Source organism: Bombus pascuorum, chromosome 2 (genome assembly GCF_905332965.1).
Source record: "Bombus pascuorum chromosome 2, iyBomPasc1.1, whole genome shotgun sequence".
Classification (NCBI taxonomy): domain Eukaryota; kingdom Metazoa; phylum Arthropoda; class Insecta; order Hymenoptera; family Apidae; genus Bombus; species Bombus pascuorum.
The window spans coordinates 18,540,714-18,555,018 of record NC_083489.1 but is presented as its reverse complement, the minus strand read 5'-3'; the positions used below and the strand labels follow the sequence as shown (position 1 = coordinate 18,555,018).

Below are 14,305 nucleotides of genomic sequence, written 5' to 3'. Positions count from 1 at the left end.
AAGTTAGTATAGATAACGATTTAACATCTTTGTTCGCATGTTTATGACATATAGATAGGAGTTATATTATTAATATCATAAATAATCATAAACATTTTGTCTTAACTTTCTTTTACTTTATATATGAATTTATATTTTATTTATTTATATATAATACTCTAAATTTTCTTAATTTATTATTAATATATTTATTTCATCAATCCCAGATATAATTGGTTTAATATTATTAATTGCTACAATAGTTTGTATTGAATACTGAGTTTCATATCTCATATAGCTTGATACGCATGTACGAATACCGCAGGTGCATTAAGTATCTGTATTAACTTAGGCGGCATAGTGGAAAAACACGAATCCAAAATATGGCAAGTTCGTCAAGGTAAATTTTGAGAAAATTTTGTCTTTACGATTGATATCGATAGCAATTATTACAGAATTTTGTTTTATTAATTATTATTATTTACGATCAAACTTAGTCACTTTAAAAATACCGTAATGTTATAGACTATGGTTATGTGATCTGACAGAAGCATCATTTGTTTATTCTTGACGTGTTTTTGATAATAGATCATTCTATCAACCTTATATTTTCATTTTAGTTTCTTTTTAAATAAGTATCTTAACCTTTAATTGTTTATTAGCAATTGTACATAAGTATATATCAAATGAAAGTGAAATACATTTATTTAAAAAAAATTTTTTTTAACATAAGCAACTGTAAATGAACATTAAATTGCTGACGTATTAATAACATGATAACTAATCTTTGTTAGCATAATACTAATTGATATATTTGCATGTAAATGCATGTATACATTAATATGTGGTATACATTTTCTTAGTTCTTTTTTGCAGACATGAAACAAACAAAGTTTGTTGTTATGCACATCCAGATGCTTCTCTTATTGAAGACTACAGAGCTGGAGATCAAATTTGCTCAGAATGTGGACTAGTTGTAGGAGATAGGTAAATATATCTATGCAATTTGAGAATGATATATATATAAAATGAAATATATATATATATAAAATGAAATTGAGCTTATTTTCCTTTCCTCTTACTCTTCTTTTTTCAAATAGGGTAATAGATGTTGGTTCAGAATGGAGAACGTTCAGCAATGAAAAAGCTGGAGTCGATCCATCACGTGTTGGTGGCCCAGAAAATCCACTTCTTAATGGTTCAGATCTATCCACCATGATTGGCCCTGGAACTGGTGCTGCGTCGTTTGATGCTTTTGGTGCTTCGAAATATCAAAACAGACGTACAGTAAGTATCATTATATTATTCTATTATGATTTTCCTTGTTAATTAATAAATTATGTCATTTCAGATGAGCAGTTCTGACAGAGCATTGATTAATGCATTTCGTGAAATCAATGGAATGGCTGATCGTATCAATTTGCCTAAGACTATCGTCGATAGAGCAAATAATCTATTTAAACAAGTACATGATGGTAAAAACTTGAAAGGTCGTGCAAATGATGCTATTGCTTCAGCTTGTTTATACATTGCCTGCAGACAGGAAGGTGTACCACGTACTTTCAAAGAAATTTGTGCAGTTAGCAAGATCAGCAAAAAGGAAATAGGAAGATGTTTCAAATTGATATTGAAAGCACTTGAAACTAGTGTTGATCTCATCACGACAGGAGATTTTATGTCTAGGTTTTGTTCTAATCTTGGACTTCCTAATATGGTACAAAGGGCTGCTACACATATCGCGAGAAAAGCAGTGGAGATTGATATTGTACCTGGAAGATCACCGATTTCAGTGGCAGCAGCTGCAATCTATATGGCTTCACAAGTATGTATTTATTGGGATCAAAAGAAATATTCTTTTATGTTTTATTCTTATAACTTTTACACATTCTTTGATTATTCAGGCATCAGAAGATAAACGATCACAAAAAGAAATTGGTGACATTGCTGGTGTAGCTGATGTCACGATCAGACAGTCTTATAAGCTAATGTATCCTCATGCAGCAAAACTATTTCCAGAAGATTTCAGATTCGCAACTCCTATTGATCAATTACCACAAATGTAAATTTAAGCTAAGCTAATTTAAGCTAATAAAGCGAAGCTTTATATTTCTATATATATTTTATCATGTTGAAACAATAGTTATGTATTTTAAATAATCATTTCTAAATAATTTAACCTTTATTTACAATATACATTCCTTGATAATCTATAAATTTTGGTATTACATTGGTATTATCTAATTTGTTACATTTCTTGTCTTCTCTGTTGTACTTGGTTCCTACTGTGTTGTGTAAATTTGCAACAATAGTATTTTAATAATTTGTCTGATATGAATAAAATAAAACGTTTATGCTTTAATTGGTGCGTTTCAACATGTTAAAATTGAAAAGGTCGATAAACTTTGTTGTAAATTTTATGTTTCATACCAAAAAATATATTGAGTTTTGAAGCTTTATACAAGCAAATTTACAAATTAAGTTTACATTAAACATCTTTACATTGATATTTTGTTTAAAACGTTGCAGCACAATAATCTTTTTTTTTTATTTTTATGTTTGCAATAAGGAAATAACGGAAACCAATTATAAAATACAATAAATCACTTGAAAGTACCATGTTATATAATTATACGATAAATTCTGTGATACTTTTACTAAATAATGTAAGTAAAAAATTTGCAACTAGCGAAGCCAACTAAAGTCGAAAGACAATAGCCTTTTCTCACTGCAAACGTGTATATACATATTTTATTTTTGACTCCAGATTTATATAAAATATATAAGAACATTCACACAGAAAATTTCACTGTTCAAATTAAAACATCACAATTTTATAATATTTGTTTCCTATCATTTGACTAATATTTTGTAATCTACATATTACATATTTATCGAAATAGTAATCCATATAATTCAATATTGATACTACATATATTATATATACTTTTTAGAAACCGATATCAAAACATTTTTAATATTGACTATATTTGTTCATCTTTATCGTTGATAATCAAAAATCAATTATGTTCTATTTTTTAAGATATTTAAAGAGACGCAATATCACAAAAATTTTTATTGTATTATATAGTAAATGTAGAATGTGCATTAGATATCTTAATTTGTATGTTAAGTTATGTAATAAAGAGAATTGTTATCATTAGGCTGCTGATTTTTATGTAATTTTCATCTTTACATTCATTAGACAGAAATTTGTTTCATTTACTAAAAATTGTAAGTGCTCTGCTTTCAATATTTTATATATTTTTGTGTACTATATGCAATCTATGTATTTTTGCACTTTTAAATTTATTATAAATGCTTAAAAATCTGCAGTCTAATTATCATTATTAAAAGGAATTGTTTTATTAATACCTATATATATAATCCAAATATGACTTCAAAATGTGTGAGTATATATCTGTGTATTGTCACAAATGTGTTTGTCAGCCATCATGTGACCACTGTCACTCTCAAAACTTCAATTTTTACTGTATAGTAAAATGCGTAATAATTAATTTTTTAATTTTATTATACATAACCTTGATAAACATCTTAGCAAAAATGATATTTAAAGTATTGTAAATTTACACATCGCAGTGTAAAATAACATAACCTATATAGTGCCTAAATTTGTTATAAATTTCAGTTCTATGATAGAAGATTTAATTAGAAAATCTGACATTACATTTTTCATCTTTGTTAGTAAAAAATAACAAAATATGAATTCATTGCCTCCCACTAAACCTCCGAGAGGTATTAAACCAACCAAAGAAACGGTAAATTTATCAGCTTTCTTTCATTTTTTACTTAATAGTTATTTAATTTTTAATCGTATATCTTTTGCAGAGTGGTTTATTGATCTCTGTAATTCGAGCTTTGTCAGCAAGTGAAACTAATGAACAACGAGAGATAGAAAAAGCCAAGCTTGAAAAAGAATACAAGAAGAGTGATCAGAGGCTTGACGAATTGGTATCATTACATGATCAGGACCTTACAGAAGTTATGCAAGTAAATATAAGTTAATATATACACCCTTGGACAAAAAGATAGCACATGTGTGCTATCATTAATTTCTCATAGATAGAGTCCGAATTTCCCAAGTTTGACGAATGGCATATAAACAGTACCTTGTAGTAATAAGGTATATGAGCTTGAAACTGTATCTTCGCTATTCCTCTTGTATTTATCAACAATGATTGTGAAATCCGGTCGGCGAAATGATAGCACACCAAGCATTTTGTTTCCATTCCTTAGTATTTCTGTGTATTCTGAGTGGTGTAGACGTAGTGAAAAGTAGAAGAATTTCATTAGAAACCTTACAAATTTCGATTCAAACAATGGGACGTGGAAAACAGCTAAATAGTGAAGAGATTCAAACAGTTTTGAAATTAAAGAAAGAAAACTTTACTATTTCTAAAATTGCAAAAGTTCTCAGTAGAAGTCGGAAAGTCATTTATAATTTACTGAAAGATGTAAATAATTATGGAACAAAAAAAAGCAGTGGGAGACCTTCCGCGATTAGTACTCGTGAAAAACGTGCAATTTTACGTGCCGCGTCAAATTCGCTTCTCACGTCACGTGAAATTGCAGAAAAAGTTGGCGTAAAAACTAATCCTCGGAATGTCAGACGTGTACTACAACAATCCGCGCACATAAAGCGGATGAAATTAAAACGAAGACCAGCTCTAAAGCAGATTCACAAGGAGCATCGATTATATTTTGCAAAAGAACATATACGGTGGAACAAGAAGTGGAGGAAAGTTATATTTACAGATAAAAAAAGATTTAATTTAGATGGCCCAGATGGATTCAATTTTTACTATCATGATGTAAGAAAAAAAAAATTGTCACAAATACGGCGTCAAATGGGTGGAGGTAGCATTATGCTTTGGGCAGGTATTGGGTATAACGGAAAGACTGATTTAATATCAATTCGCAGCAAGATGAATGCTATAACCTATCGTAATTTGATACAAAATCAAATTGCAAAGTACGCAACACATATTGCGAGACAAGATTTTATTTTTCAGCAAGATAATGCTGCAGTTCACACCGCTAAGGTTGTGAAAGAATATTTTTCAACAGAAAATATTGCAGTTTTGGACTGGCCTGCATGCTCCCCCGATTTAAACATAATCGAAAACTGTTGGAGTAAATTAAGCAATGCCGTTTATAGAGAAAATAGGCAATTTGAAAGTATTAATCAGTTAAAAAAGTGCCTTGAAGAGGAATGGAGAAATATATCGCTGGATTATATTAGAAAACTATATCGTTCTTTGCCGAAACGAATGCTGGAGGTGGTGGAGAATAAGGGAGGATCCACACATTATTAAATTTTAAAAGGTTTTTTATTTTTGTACAATTTAGTAGATAATAAACACTACAACTTTTGAAAGTGTGCTATCATTTCGCCGACCGGATTTCACAATCATTGTTGATAAATACAAGAGGAATAGCGAAGATACAGTTTCAAGCTCATATACCTTATTACTACAAGGTACTGTTTATATGCCATTCGTCAAACTTGGGAAATTCGGACTCTATCTATGAGAAATTAATGATAGCACACATGTGCTATCTTTTTGTCCAAGGGTGTAATTTAATAATAATGATTATACATATATGTTGTTAATAACATTTTCATTATTTCTTACTGTAGATATTCAGTGCTTTATCAGAGAAGGTAACAGCATCTCGAGAAAAGATTCATGCAGTTAAAGAAAATTTGAATGCTTGCAAACAATTATTAAGGTGTAAACGAGAGGAACTGTTAAACCTATGGCTTGAGGGAATTGAACATAAACATGTGCTGCATCTCTTAAAAGATGTGTAAGTTATTCAGATCTCTATAAAGGATAGAGGAGAGAATATAGTTTCTGAGCATGATTCATCTTTTTTTCAAATTTCTAGGACTCCTGATTCCTGCACCAGAATGTTACCTTTACCAGAATTAGATACGTTATCGGCATCTACATCGTGTAATACAGCATCGGACTGATAGTCACTAGATTTATTTGTAATTAGTTGTAATTTAAGCACTTTCTATTTATAAGAATGAACAAAATATGAGATTTAGTAAATGAATACATGGATTTGCACTATTGAAAATTGTAGTATTCATTCATTTGTTATAACATTTTTATTCTTCATAATAATATAAATAATAAAGAACGAGTACATTGTAAAGTATAATTTCATATATTCCCGCCAAAACGTTTGTTCTATACACAATTTTTCCATTTTTGGCTGGTAAGTAATACTATTCTGTTTATTAAATTAGTGACAAATAAAGATTTCAATCTTAATTGTTTTTATAAATAACGATTTAAATATACATCAGTAGTATTTTAAATAATTCATCATCTTATCAGTCAATGATTCATGGCGATTCATGGTTACATGGTATACGTAATATTTCCATTACTGTGTTCTACAATCACTTATGTTTATCTAATCGTGTTGTGTCCATATTCTACATCATAATTTCATGCAAGCGATAGCGTTTGTTGATATTTTTTGCTTTTATACTGTAAAATTAACAAACTGTCAAAACGTACATCGTAAGTATTTGAACATAATACATCGTATTGTATTGAACATTCTTTTTTCATTCGCATAATTTCACAAACCTTTAATATAATTCTCAAATCTTCATCTAGAAGAAACTTCTTTTAAAAGCTTGAATAATTGTTTTATCCTTCAACATTTTTATATACTTAACATTTTTAAAAACTCTAAAAAATTTTTCTATTTAAATACGATGCACAAACATTTCTCACTCATATTCCCCGGACAGTAATATTTTATAATATTATTTACGAGTATACATGCTCGGTTGAACTAAGCTTAAAAAAAAAGCATTTATTGTTGCAGGTAGAGATGGGAACATTGGAATTAAAACAAACCTTGACTGGTCATAGGGGAAGGGTGTGGAATGTTTGTTGGCATCCGAATGGTACTTGCCTTGCATCTTGTGGTGAAGACAAAACAATTATAATATGGGGACAACAAGATTCAAAATGGGTTGTGAAAACCATCCTTATGGAAGGTCATACTAGAACTATTAGGGAGATAGCATGGTCCCCTTGTGGAAATTACATAGCTTCTGCTAGTTTTGATTCGACCACTGCTGTGTGGGACAATAAGTCGGGTCAGTTTGAATGTAATGCAACATTAGAAGGACATGAGAACGAAGTGAAGAGTGTTAGTTGGTCTTGTAGTGGTCATTTGTTGGCTACTTGTAGTCGTGATAAATCTGTTTGGATATGGGAGGTAAATGATGATGAATATGAATGTGCTGCTGTTATTAATGCTCATACTCAAGATGTGAAGAAGGTAAGTAATTATTTTATGTTATTAATTATATTACTATTTTAGGTTAAATATAAATGTATATTACTATTATTATATTATCAAAATGAATTACGTAAGTATCATAAATATATGTTTAAATCATTGTAGATAAGGTGGCATCCTAATGAAGAAGTTGTTGCATCTGCTAGTTATGACAATACAGTAAGGATATTCAAAGAAGATGCAGGGGATAATGACTGGTCATGCATAGATATATTATCATCCCATACATCAACAGTTTGGAGTCTCGCATGGAACAAGGAGGGCAATCGAATTGCAACCTGTAGTGATGATCAAACAGTGAAAATATGGCAAGAGTACAAACCTGATAATGAACCAGGAATTGTTACACCCAACAATAAATCAGTTTGGAAATGTGTGTGTACTATATCTGGTTATCATACAAGGACAATTTATGACATTGATTGGTGCAAAACAACTGGCTTGTTAGTGACTGCATGTGGTGATGACATTATTAGAATATTTAAAGAGGATAGTGACTCTGATCCTCATCAGCCAAGTTTTACTATGGTCTGTTCTATGGACACTGCTCATATTCAAGATGTAAATTGTGTGCAATGGCATCCTACTGTTCCTGGACAACTTGCATCAGCAAGTGATGATGGTTTAGTGAAAATTTGGTTTTATAACGAATAATTGTTGCTTTATGTAATATTATCTTTTCATAATAAATAATAATGAATTATTTATTTATTTTATTCATTATTCATTCCTCCCTTTATTGTTAACTAAATATTCTTACTATATTTTGTTTTTTTTTTTTTTTTTTTTTTATAACGTTTATTGTCCAAGAAGATGAGTATTACATGTGTATGTTATTCACAATAAACAATGAATTTCGGTTGTAGGGTGGATTAGGCAAAAGTACCGATACGCGTCGGTACGACGTAGCCATGGTCTAATATGTGTCGTGGGTTTTCGGTTTTTGCGTTTATTTTTTTGTTTTTTTGGGTTTAAGTCGCATTGGTGCGTGATTTTTGTGTATTCTTGTGTGTGTTGTATTTTGTCCTGAAACTTGGCCGCAAAACAGGACTCCTCGGTGTATTACTTTTATGCGTTGTGGGATTTTGGGGGGGGGGATGAGTGGGAAGGGGAGGGGGGTGTTTACTATATTTTGTGATAATCTGAATATGATTTGCTTGTTTGTGTTTTAGGTTATTATAAATGTTCAGGCATTTTAGTGGACTGAGGCAAACCTATAAAGCTCTAATTTCTGATATAACGCTCAAACATAATACATTCTGTACTATGAGTGGCATAAAAGTGAATGTTACTGGCGTGCCTTTAAAACAAGTTGTAGATACGTTGAAGCAGTTTGCTGATCTATCACTTGCAGATTCCTGGGATAACGTAGGCTTACTTGTTGAACCTACGGAAACCAAACTTATTTCACATATTCTTCTAACAAATGAACTGACTGAAACTGTGATGCAAGAAGCTTTAGACTTGAAAACAGACATGATTATTACCTATCATCCTTTAATATTTGCCCCCATAAAGTCTGTAACAACTAGTTCATGGAAGGTAATGAAAACTTATTACTGATTTTTTATACTAAATTGAGATTTTATATAAATTGTCATTTAAATGAGAATTTTTAGGAGAAGATTGTTGCAAAATGTTTAGAAAATAGAATAGCTGTGTACTCTCCACATACTAGTTTTGATTCAATAAGAGGAGGAGTAAATGATTGGTTAGCGTCAGCATTTAAGAATGGTATAAATTTAAAGTATAATATTTTTTAAATATTCTATAATTACCTTGTACTTGAATGTATTTTATATGTTTAAGTGCTTGAAAGTAGCACACCAATTCGACCAAATGTCGGAAATAAAAATAATGGCTATGGAAGAATGTGCACTTTAAAAAATAAAATTTCTATTGAAGAAGCTGTGCAATTAGTGAAAAAATGTACTGGTTTGAAACACATTAGATTAGCTCGCACACATTTAACAGGTATTAATTTTTTGTTAATTTCCAAATTAGTTTGTAAATTTGATATACTGCAATTCCATTTTATCTTTCAGATGGTTCGATTAAAACTGTCGCACTTTGTGCTGGGGCTGGAGCATCCGTTTTAAAAGGCGTATTTGCAGATCTGTATCTTACAGGAGAAATGTTGCACCATGACATTCTTGACGCAACACACAAAGGAATTAATGTGATTCTAACAAATCATTCTGATTCCGAACGTGGTTTTCTGAAAACATTTGCGCCTATTTTAAATGAATTGTTGAACAAGTCTGTGTTAGTACAAGTATCAAAAAATGATGCTGATCCTCTAAAAACTGTGTAATTTGAGAAAAACGAAGAGAATAAAAGACTGTTAATATAACATGAACATTGGGATGGAAATATACGTTACATATGATAAAATTTTATTATTAATATTATAAATTACCTGTCCTATTTTGGGATTGACAATTTTTTATTTCAATCTGGTAAAGTTAATCAGAGAGATATCAGAGAAGATAAGTACATAAACAAATTATAATATATTGCGGGTTCAACAGAAACCATTTACAGCTATAACAGAAACTGCGTTTCGATTTTCGCGTGTAACGCGCTTAAACTACTTTTTGCAATTAATCTTTGAACATGTGTAACCGCTATAGAATCGATTTTCCCTTAATCTGATTACTGAAATATTTCTTTTGCACATAATATATCATTCGTTCGTTTATCATTTTCATAATCTCATTCACGCTCATTCAAATACACGCACATGATGGTTATGAGAAAAAACTTTATTTTAACAATGTACGTACGTAACCGACGTTTATTGAAAACTTATAACTAAATAAAATATTAACAGTCGTTATTCTGGTCCAATTAGAACGATTTTAATTTTGGGTCCACGCATTCAATTCTTTTTCTCCTTTTTTCATCAATATTGTGCCATTTCTGGCTTCATAGGTCGATAGATGAAAAGTATTTAGTTACTTTATAACGGAGAGTTTCTTAAGTACAACTTGACCCTCGTGACTCAACGAACTTACGATCCTAACAACTGATTTCTTACTTTTGTTCACTATTACGATGCTGTTTTTTCTTTTTGTATGTATATGTGTGTATACACCAACGACGAGATGCGTTAATACACAATGAACACATTATAAATTGCAATTTTTCTACGTCACCGAAAACGGTGTGGAAGTATACCCTGAGCTCGGATGCCCAAAAAATATGGATCGTGTGTAACATTTATCGAGAGTATTTGCAGAACAGACAACGTGAAACTGAAAACTGAATAGGTGTATGATTTTTTTATTAGATTAATAGTATCCGTTGTTCCTAGTCGGTTATCTTTCTTCAGTTTTACGTTTTGAGTTTAACGTTTTCTATACTGCGATAACGGATTATGGTTTGCCGCTAATATCACGATTCAACCACCTAAATCAGAACTATATTCTTATTAGAAATCCCGTTCGGTTCCCATAGGAGACTTTCTACAATCGATACAATTGTTTATTAGTTTATTCCAAAAAATATTAATTTAAGTTCAAGCGATCTCTACTATTATATTTTAGCATATTACTTTTCAAACCGATCAATATTTTCGATTGAATTTCGGTTTTCGATATACATAGCGACAATTTCCTAAGTATACTCTTGTTAGCCACGACTAACCTTTTACAGTGATTCTAATATGAACATAGTCTCTGATGTTTGTTTTGAATCTTCATCGAAAAACCGCTTATTTATTTTTTTATTCAGACATTCGTGTAATTATCAACAAAATAATAAAATACAATAAACAAAACGAAAAAATGATTGCGTTGTTTTTTTGTTTCGTAACAAACATTACTGTTGCTTGTTATCACTGTCTTTTCTAGCGTGAAACGCTTATTTTCTTTTCTGATCGAATCGAATCGAATCGAATCGAATCGAATTCGAAGATAATCCAGATTTATTTCATGTCTCTAATCCGGATTCTCAATTTACACGGTCGAAAACGATTTTCACGATTCCTCCTCTCCCGTTTTGTCATCTTACAAAACAAACAAATTTTCTCCAGTATTTCCTCGTGCTTTAGAAATTGTAACATAGTCTATATACCATATATAGAGTGAGACAAATAAAGCGTTACAAGTCATTTTCTCAGAAATCATTGTACATATTGACATTTTTTTTAAATTAAATAACACATATGGACAATCATTGTAAATAAATTTTTGTAGGGCGACATCTAAGAATATAGAGTGATATTTTCTCATTTATTTTAAATGGAGTTAGATATTAGATTCTTTATTTATAATAACTCTTACTAAACTGTATAATATGTATTTGAAGTATTCTTTTTAATTTCTTAGTCATTTAAAACAAATTATTGTAAGTGATTAGGCTATTTGATCTATTTAATTAAAAATATGAAGTCAATATATTTAGTGATTTATGAAAGATCAACTTACAACTTTATACTTAACTCACTCTGTATAACAAATCGTTTATGACGAAACGGTTAAAAATCTTAATTGCATTTCAACAGTAATTCGTACATTTCCTTTGGCAAGTACAATGTATTGTCTCATAACTGTAACACAGCAAATAAAATCGTAGTTTGTTCAGCAGTAAACGGTTCGTCTTCAACGAACTATTATTACCATCGACAGTTTACTTTTTATTCATTTTTTACCTTATTTTTTTAAATATAGGATGTCTCAAAATTGAAAAATTATATTGAAGGAATAGAAATTTATTTTATTACTAATAGTTATTAATGGTCCAAATACATATATTATAGTATCTTTTGAAATGAAAGCGAAATTGAGATAGAAAAGAGGAGAGACTGTACATAAATTATAGTACCCATATTTTAAATCAATATTCTTTCACGTCAAATTTCAGATATGGATATAGAGATCTAAATCAATTGAAACTTGATCTAACTTTCATTACCTAAGATGGTGGTCGTTCTAAAAAAAACTTTCCTCTTATATTTTATAAGTTTATCTTATAACTTATGTTATAAACTTCTTTCGTAACGTGCATTTATAAAATAAAAAAAGCATCATTTTATTACTCAATTCTGAAACACCCTATAATAGATTAAGTCTTATATTATTTCGTTACAACAGACTACTTTTCTTATAATACATTCAGCATCCGTTGTGCCGCAATATGGTCCGATTCCACCTTCACCTTTTTCTATTCTTCCTTCACAGATCTTTCTCCTCGTGTTCTTGATCCAATAATATCACTTTACGGTTTCCATTTCTCATCGATATCTTTTTAACGTGGTTCGTATACTTTCAAGATGGTTGTCACTTCCTCTTCGTAGCAGCCATTTTTCTGCGTGGTCAGAAGTTCTCCAATTTTCAGAAAGCGACTACTAGTGACGTATTAATTTAACCTAAAAATAATGAAAAATTACATTAATAAAATATGATATTTGTCTTTTTCTATTAAAGTCAGTTATCCAAGGCTTAATATATAATGATAATAATAATATCTTTTAAGCTAAATTACTTAATTGTTTATGTGAACAGTTCATAGAGGGATCTTACAAGAATAGGTGACAAGGTATGAATATCACCTTTTAATGAACTTTCGTTCGCTCGTAATGGCGCTTTAAATATGAATAATCTATGAAGCCAACAGGTTAATGGTTTAGAGGGTATTTAATGTTACAAAGTTTTCAAGAGATTTCGTTAGACCAACCCTGTCCAGGTTAAGTTCCGCCGTTTAGGGACTTCCTTCTTCACTGTCTACGTTATTATAAATGAGGGTGGGACGTTATCCGAAGTACGTGCTCGTAAATTATTTCTTCGAAAATTCATCAACGTAAATGTCTAAATAAACCTTTATTGTTCTTAAATTTCTCATTATAAATCAGATTAATTAACTAAAAATTATTTTGATATTTTCTTTATTACTGTTTTTAAAGGTACTCAAGTTAATTATGTTTTTATTATTTACATTAAAAATAAAAAATAAAAAATTAGAAAAAACTTAAAAGATCAAACAAATAAAGCTACCAAAAAGAGCTACCACTTGCTCAATTTTGTACAGTTTTGTATCAATTATAAAATTTGCATATTAATCAATTAGATTCAATTATATTAAACTTCGTATCATTTAACAGTACTATAGTATGATTATAAGAATTTGATACTATGAAAATGAGGCTAATTAGAATTTAATAAAGGAATGTATCATTAAAAAATACAGGTATGTGCAAATTTTGGTATGTTACGTTTTGTAGCTACTGTATGATAAAAGAAGTACTATAATTTTACAATGAATATATCATAGCAGAACACAGAGATAAATATTTACAAATAATATTAACAGAAATAAATATATTCCACTTTGATGAAAATTTCCTTTAGATATTACGTTCTTGCAATCAGGAATTCCCTGTTCGCTCGTACTTCCCGATTAAATTACGAACAACTCGACTCGAAGATTTGATTCAAAAGCGCAGCTGCTCAGCACGTATTCATGCAAAAATCAAATTTCCAGCGTAACACCGTGACAGTTCCTCCTTTAAATGTTTCCACGACGAGCCGTTAGAGGGAAGAGAGAGATTTACCGATGAATATCTGAAATGAGTATTTCGTGATCCCATGATGGTAGCTGGGTTCAATAACGATGATTCAGGAAGGCCAGCAGAGTCGTTGAGATCATTACGAATGGCAGATTTGCCAGCCTCAGTTGGCCACCGTGTTGCATCGCTGCTGGATGTTCCCCTGCCGAACAATGATTAAAATTCAAATTGAATTCCGTCCTACCATCCGTCGTCTTATTGGAATTGTTTCTCCTCTACGCCACGCTATGTGTGCGTGTGCGTGTGCGCACGCGCGCGCACACACACACACACACATAGAGGATGCTCTAGTAAATATTTGCAATGTTAATTCCATCAAACAAATGTTACAAAGAGTACTAGAAATTCTTTCACTGTGATAACGTTATATTCTTTTAAATTCAAAAATTAAATTTTTGTATT

General features: G+C 30.5%; 4 protein-coding genes across 9 annotated transcripts in view; 3 read left to right on the top strand and 1 right to left on the bottom strand.

Annotated features, from left to right (window-relative positions):
* Positions 1 to 250: 250 nt before the first annotated feature.
* LOC132916818 (transcription initiation factor IIB) lies at positions 251 to 2,483 on the top strand. Its single transcript, XM_060977168.1, has 5 exons — positions 251 to 379; positions 856 to 966; positions 1,080 to 1,266; positions 1,331 to 1,801; positions 1,881 to 2,483. The coding sequence occupies exons 1-5, from the start codon at positions 363 to 365 to the stop codon at positions 2,040 to 2,042; spliced, it is 948 nt and encodes a 315-aa protein (XP_060833151.1). The 5' UTR covers positions 251 to 362; the 3' UTR covers positions 2,043 to 2,483.
* Positions 2,484 to 3,451: 968 nt separating this feature from the next.
* On the top strand, positions 3,452 to 6,087 carry LOC132916822 (exocyst complex component 4). Its single transcript, XM_060977177.1, has 4 exons — positions 3,452 to 3,755; positions 3,826 to 3,987; positions 5,639 to 5,808; positions 5,890 to 6,087. The coding sequence occupies exons 1-4, from the start codon at positions 3,699 to 3,701 to the stop codon at positions 5,975 to 5,977; spliced, it is 477 nt and encodes a 158-aa protein (XP_060833160.1). The 5' UTR covers positions 3,452 to 3,698; the 3' UTR covers positions 5,978 to 6,087.
* Positions 6,088 to 6,284: 197 nt separating this feature from the next.
* On the top strand, positions 6,285 to 9,729 carry LOC132916815 (probable cytosolic iron-sulfur protein assembly protein Ciao1). 3 transcript variants are annotated; one of them, XM_060977166.1, is made up of 5 exons: positions 6,285 to 6,539; positions 8,508 to 8,877; positions 8,955 to 9,069; positions 9,145 to 9,309; positions 9,381 to 9,729. In XM_060977166.1, exons 2-5 carry the CDS (start codon positions 8,518 to 8,520, stop codon positions 9,647 to 9,649), a joined length of 909 nt encoding a protein of 302 aa, XP_060833149.1. In that variant the 5' UTR covers positions 6,285 to 6,539; positions 8,508 to 8,517; the 3' UTR covers positions 9,650 to 9,729. The 3 variants fall into 3 exon arrangements, with proteins under 3 accessions (XP_060833149.1, XP_060833147.1, XP_060833148.1); XM_060977164.1 differs by lacking the exons at positions 8,955 to 9,069; positions 9,145 to 9,309; positions 9,381 to 9,729 and adding exons at positions 6,853 to 7,314; positions 7,441 to 7,957 and having other exon boundaries at positions 6,293 to 6,539; positions 8,508 to 8,743; XM_060977165.1 differs by lacking the exons at positions 8,955 to 9,069; positions 9,145 to 9,309; positions 9,381 to 9,729 and adding exons at positions 6,853 to 7,314; positions 7,441 to 8,001 and having other exon boundaries at positions 6,293 to 6,539; positions 8,508 to 8,743.
* Positions 9,711 to 14,305, bottom strand: part of LOC132916820 (lachesin-like) — a 61,921-nt gene continuing 57,326 nt past the window's right edge. The window contains exons 6-7 of one of the 4 annotated variants that reach the window (XR_009660202.1): positions 13,889 to 14,045; positions 9,711 to 12,706 (exon numbers count right to left, since the gene is read on the bottom strand). Coding sequence is in view for 3 of the 4 variants with exons in the window: in XM_060977171.1 (XP_060833154.1) it covers positions 13,939 to 14,045 (107 nt within the window). In the remaining variant the exon portion in view is untranslated. Of the gene's footprint in view, positions 14,046 to 14,305 lie in introns of all 4 variants that reach the window. The other 3 variants (XM_060977172.1, XM_060977171.1, XM_060977174.1) reach the window with 3 other exon arrangements.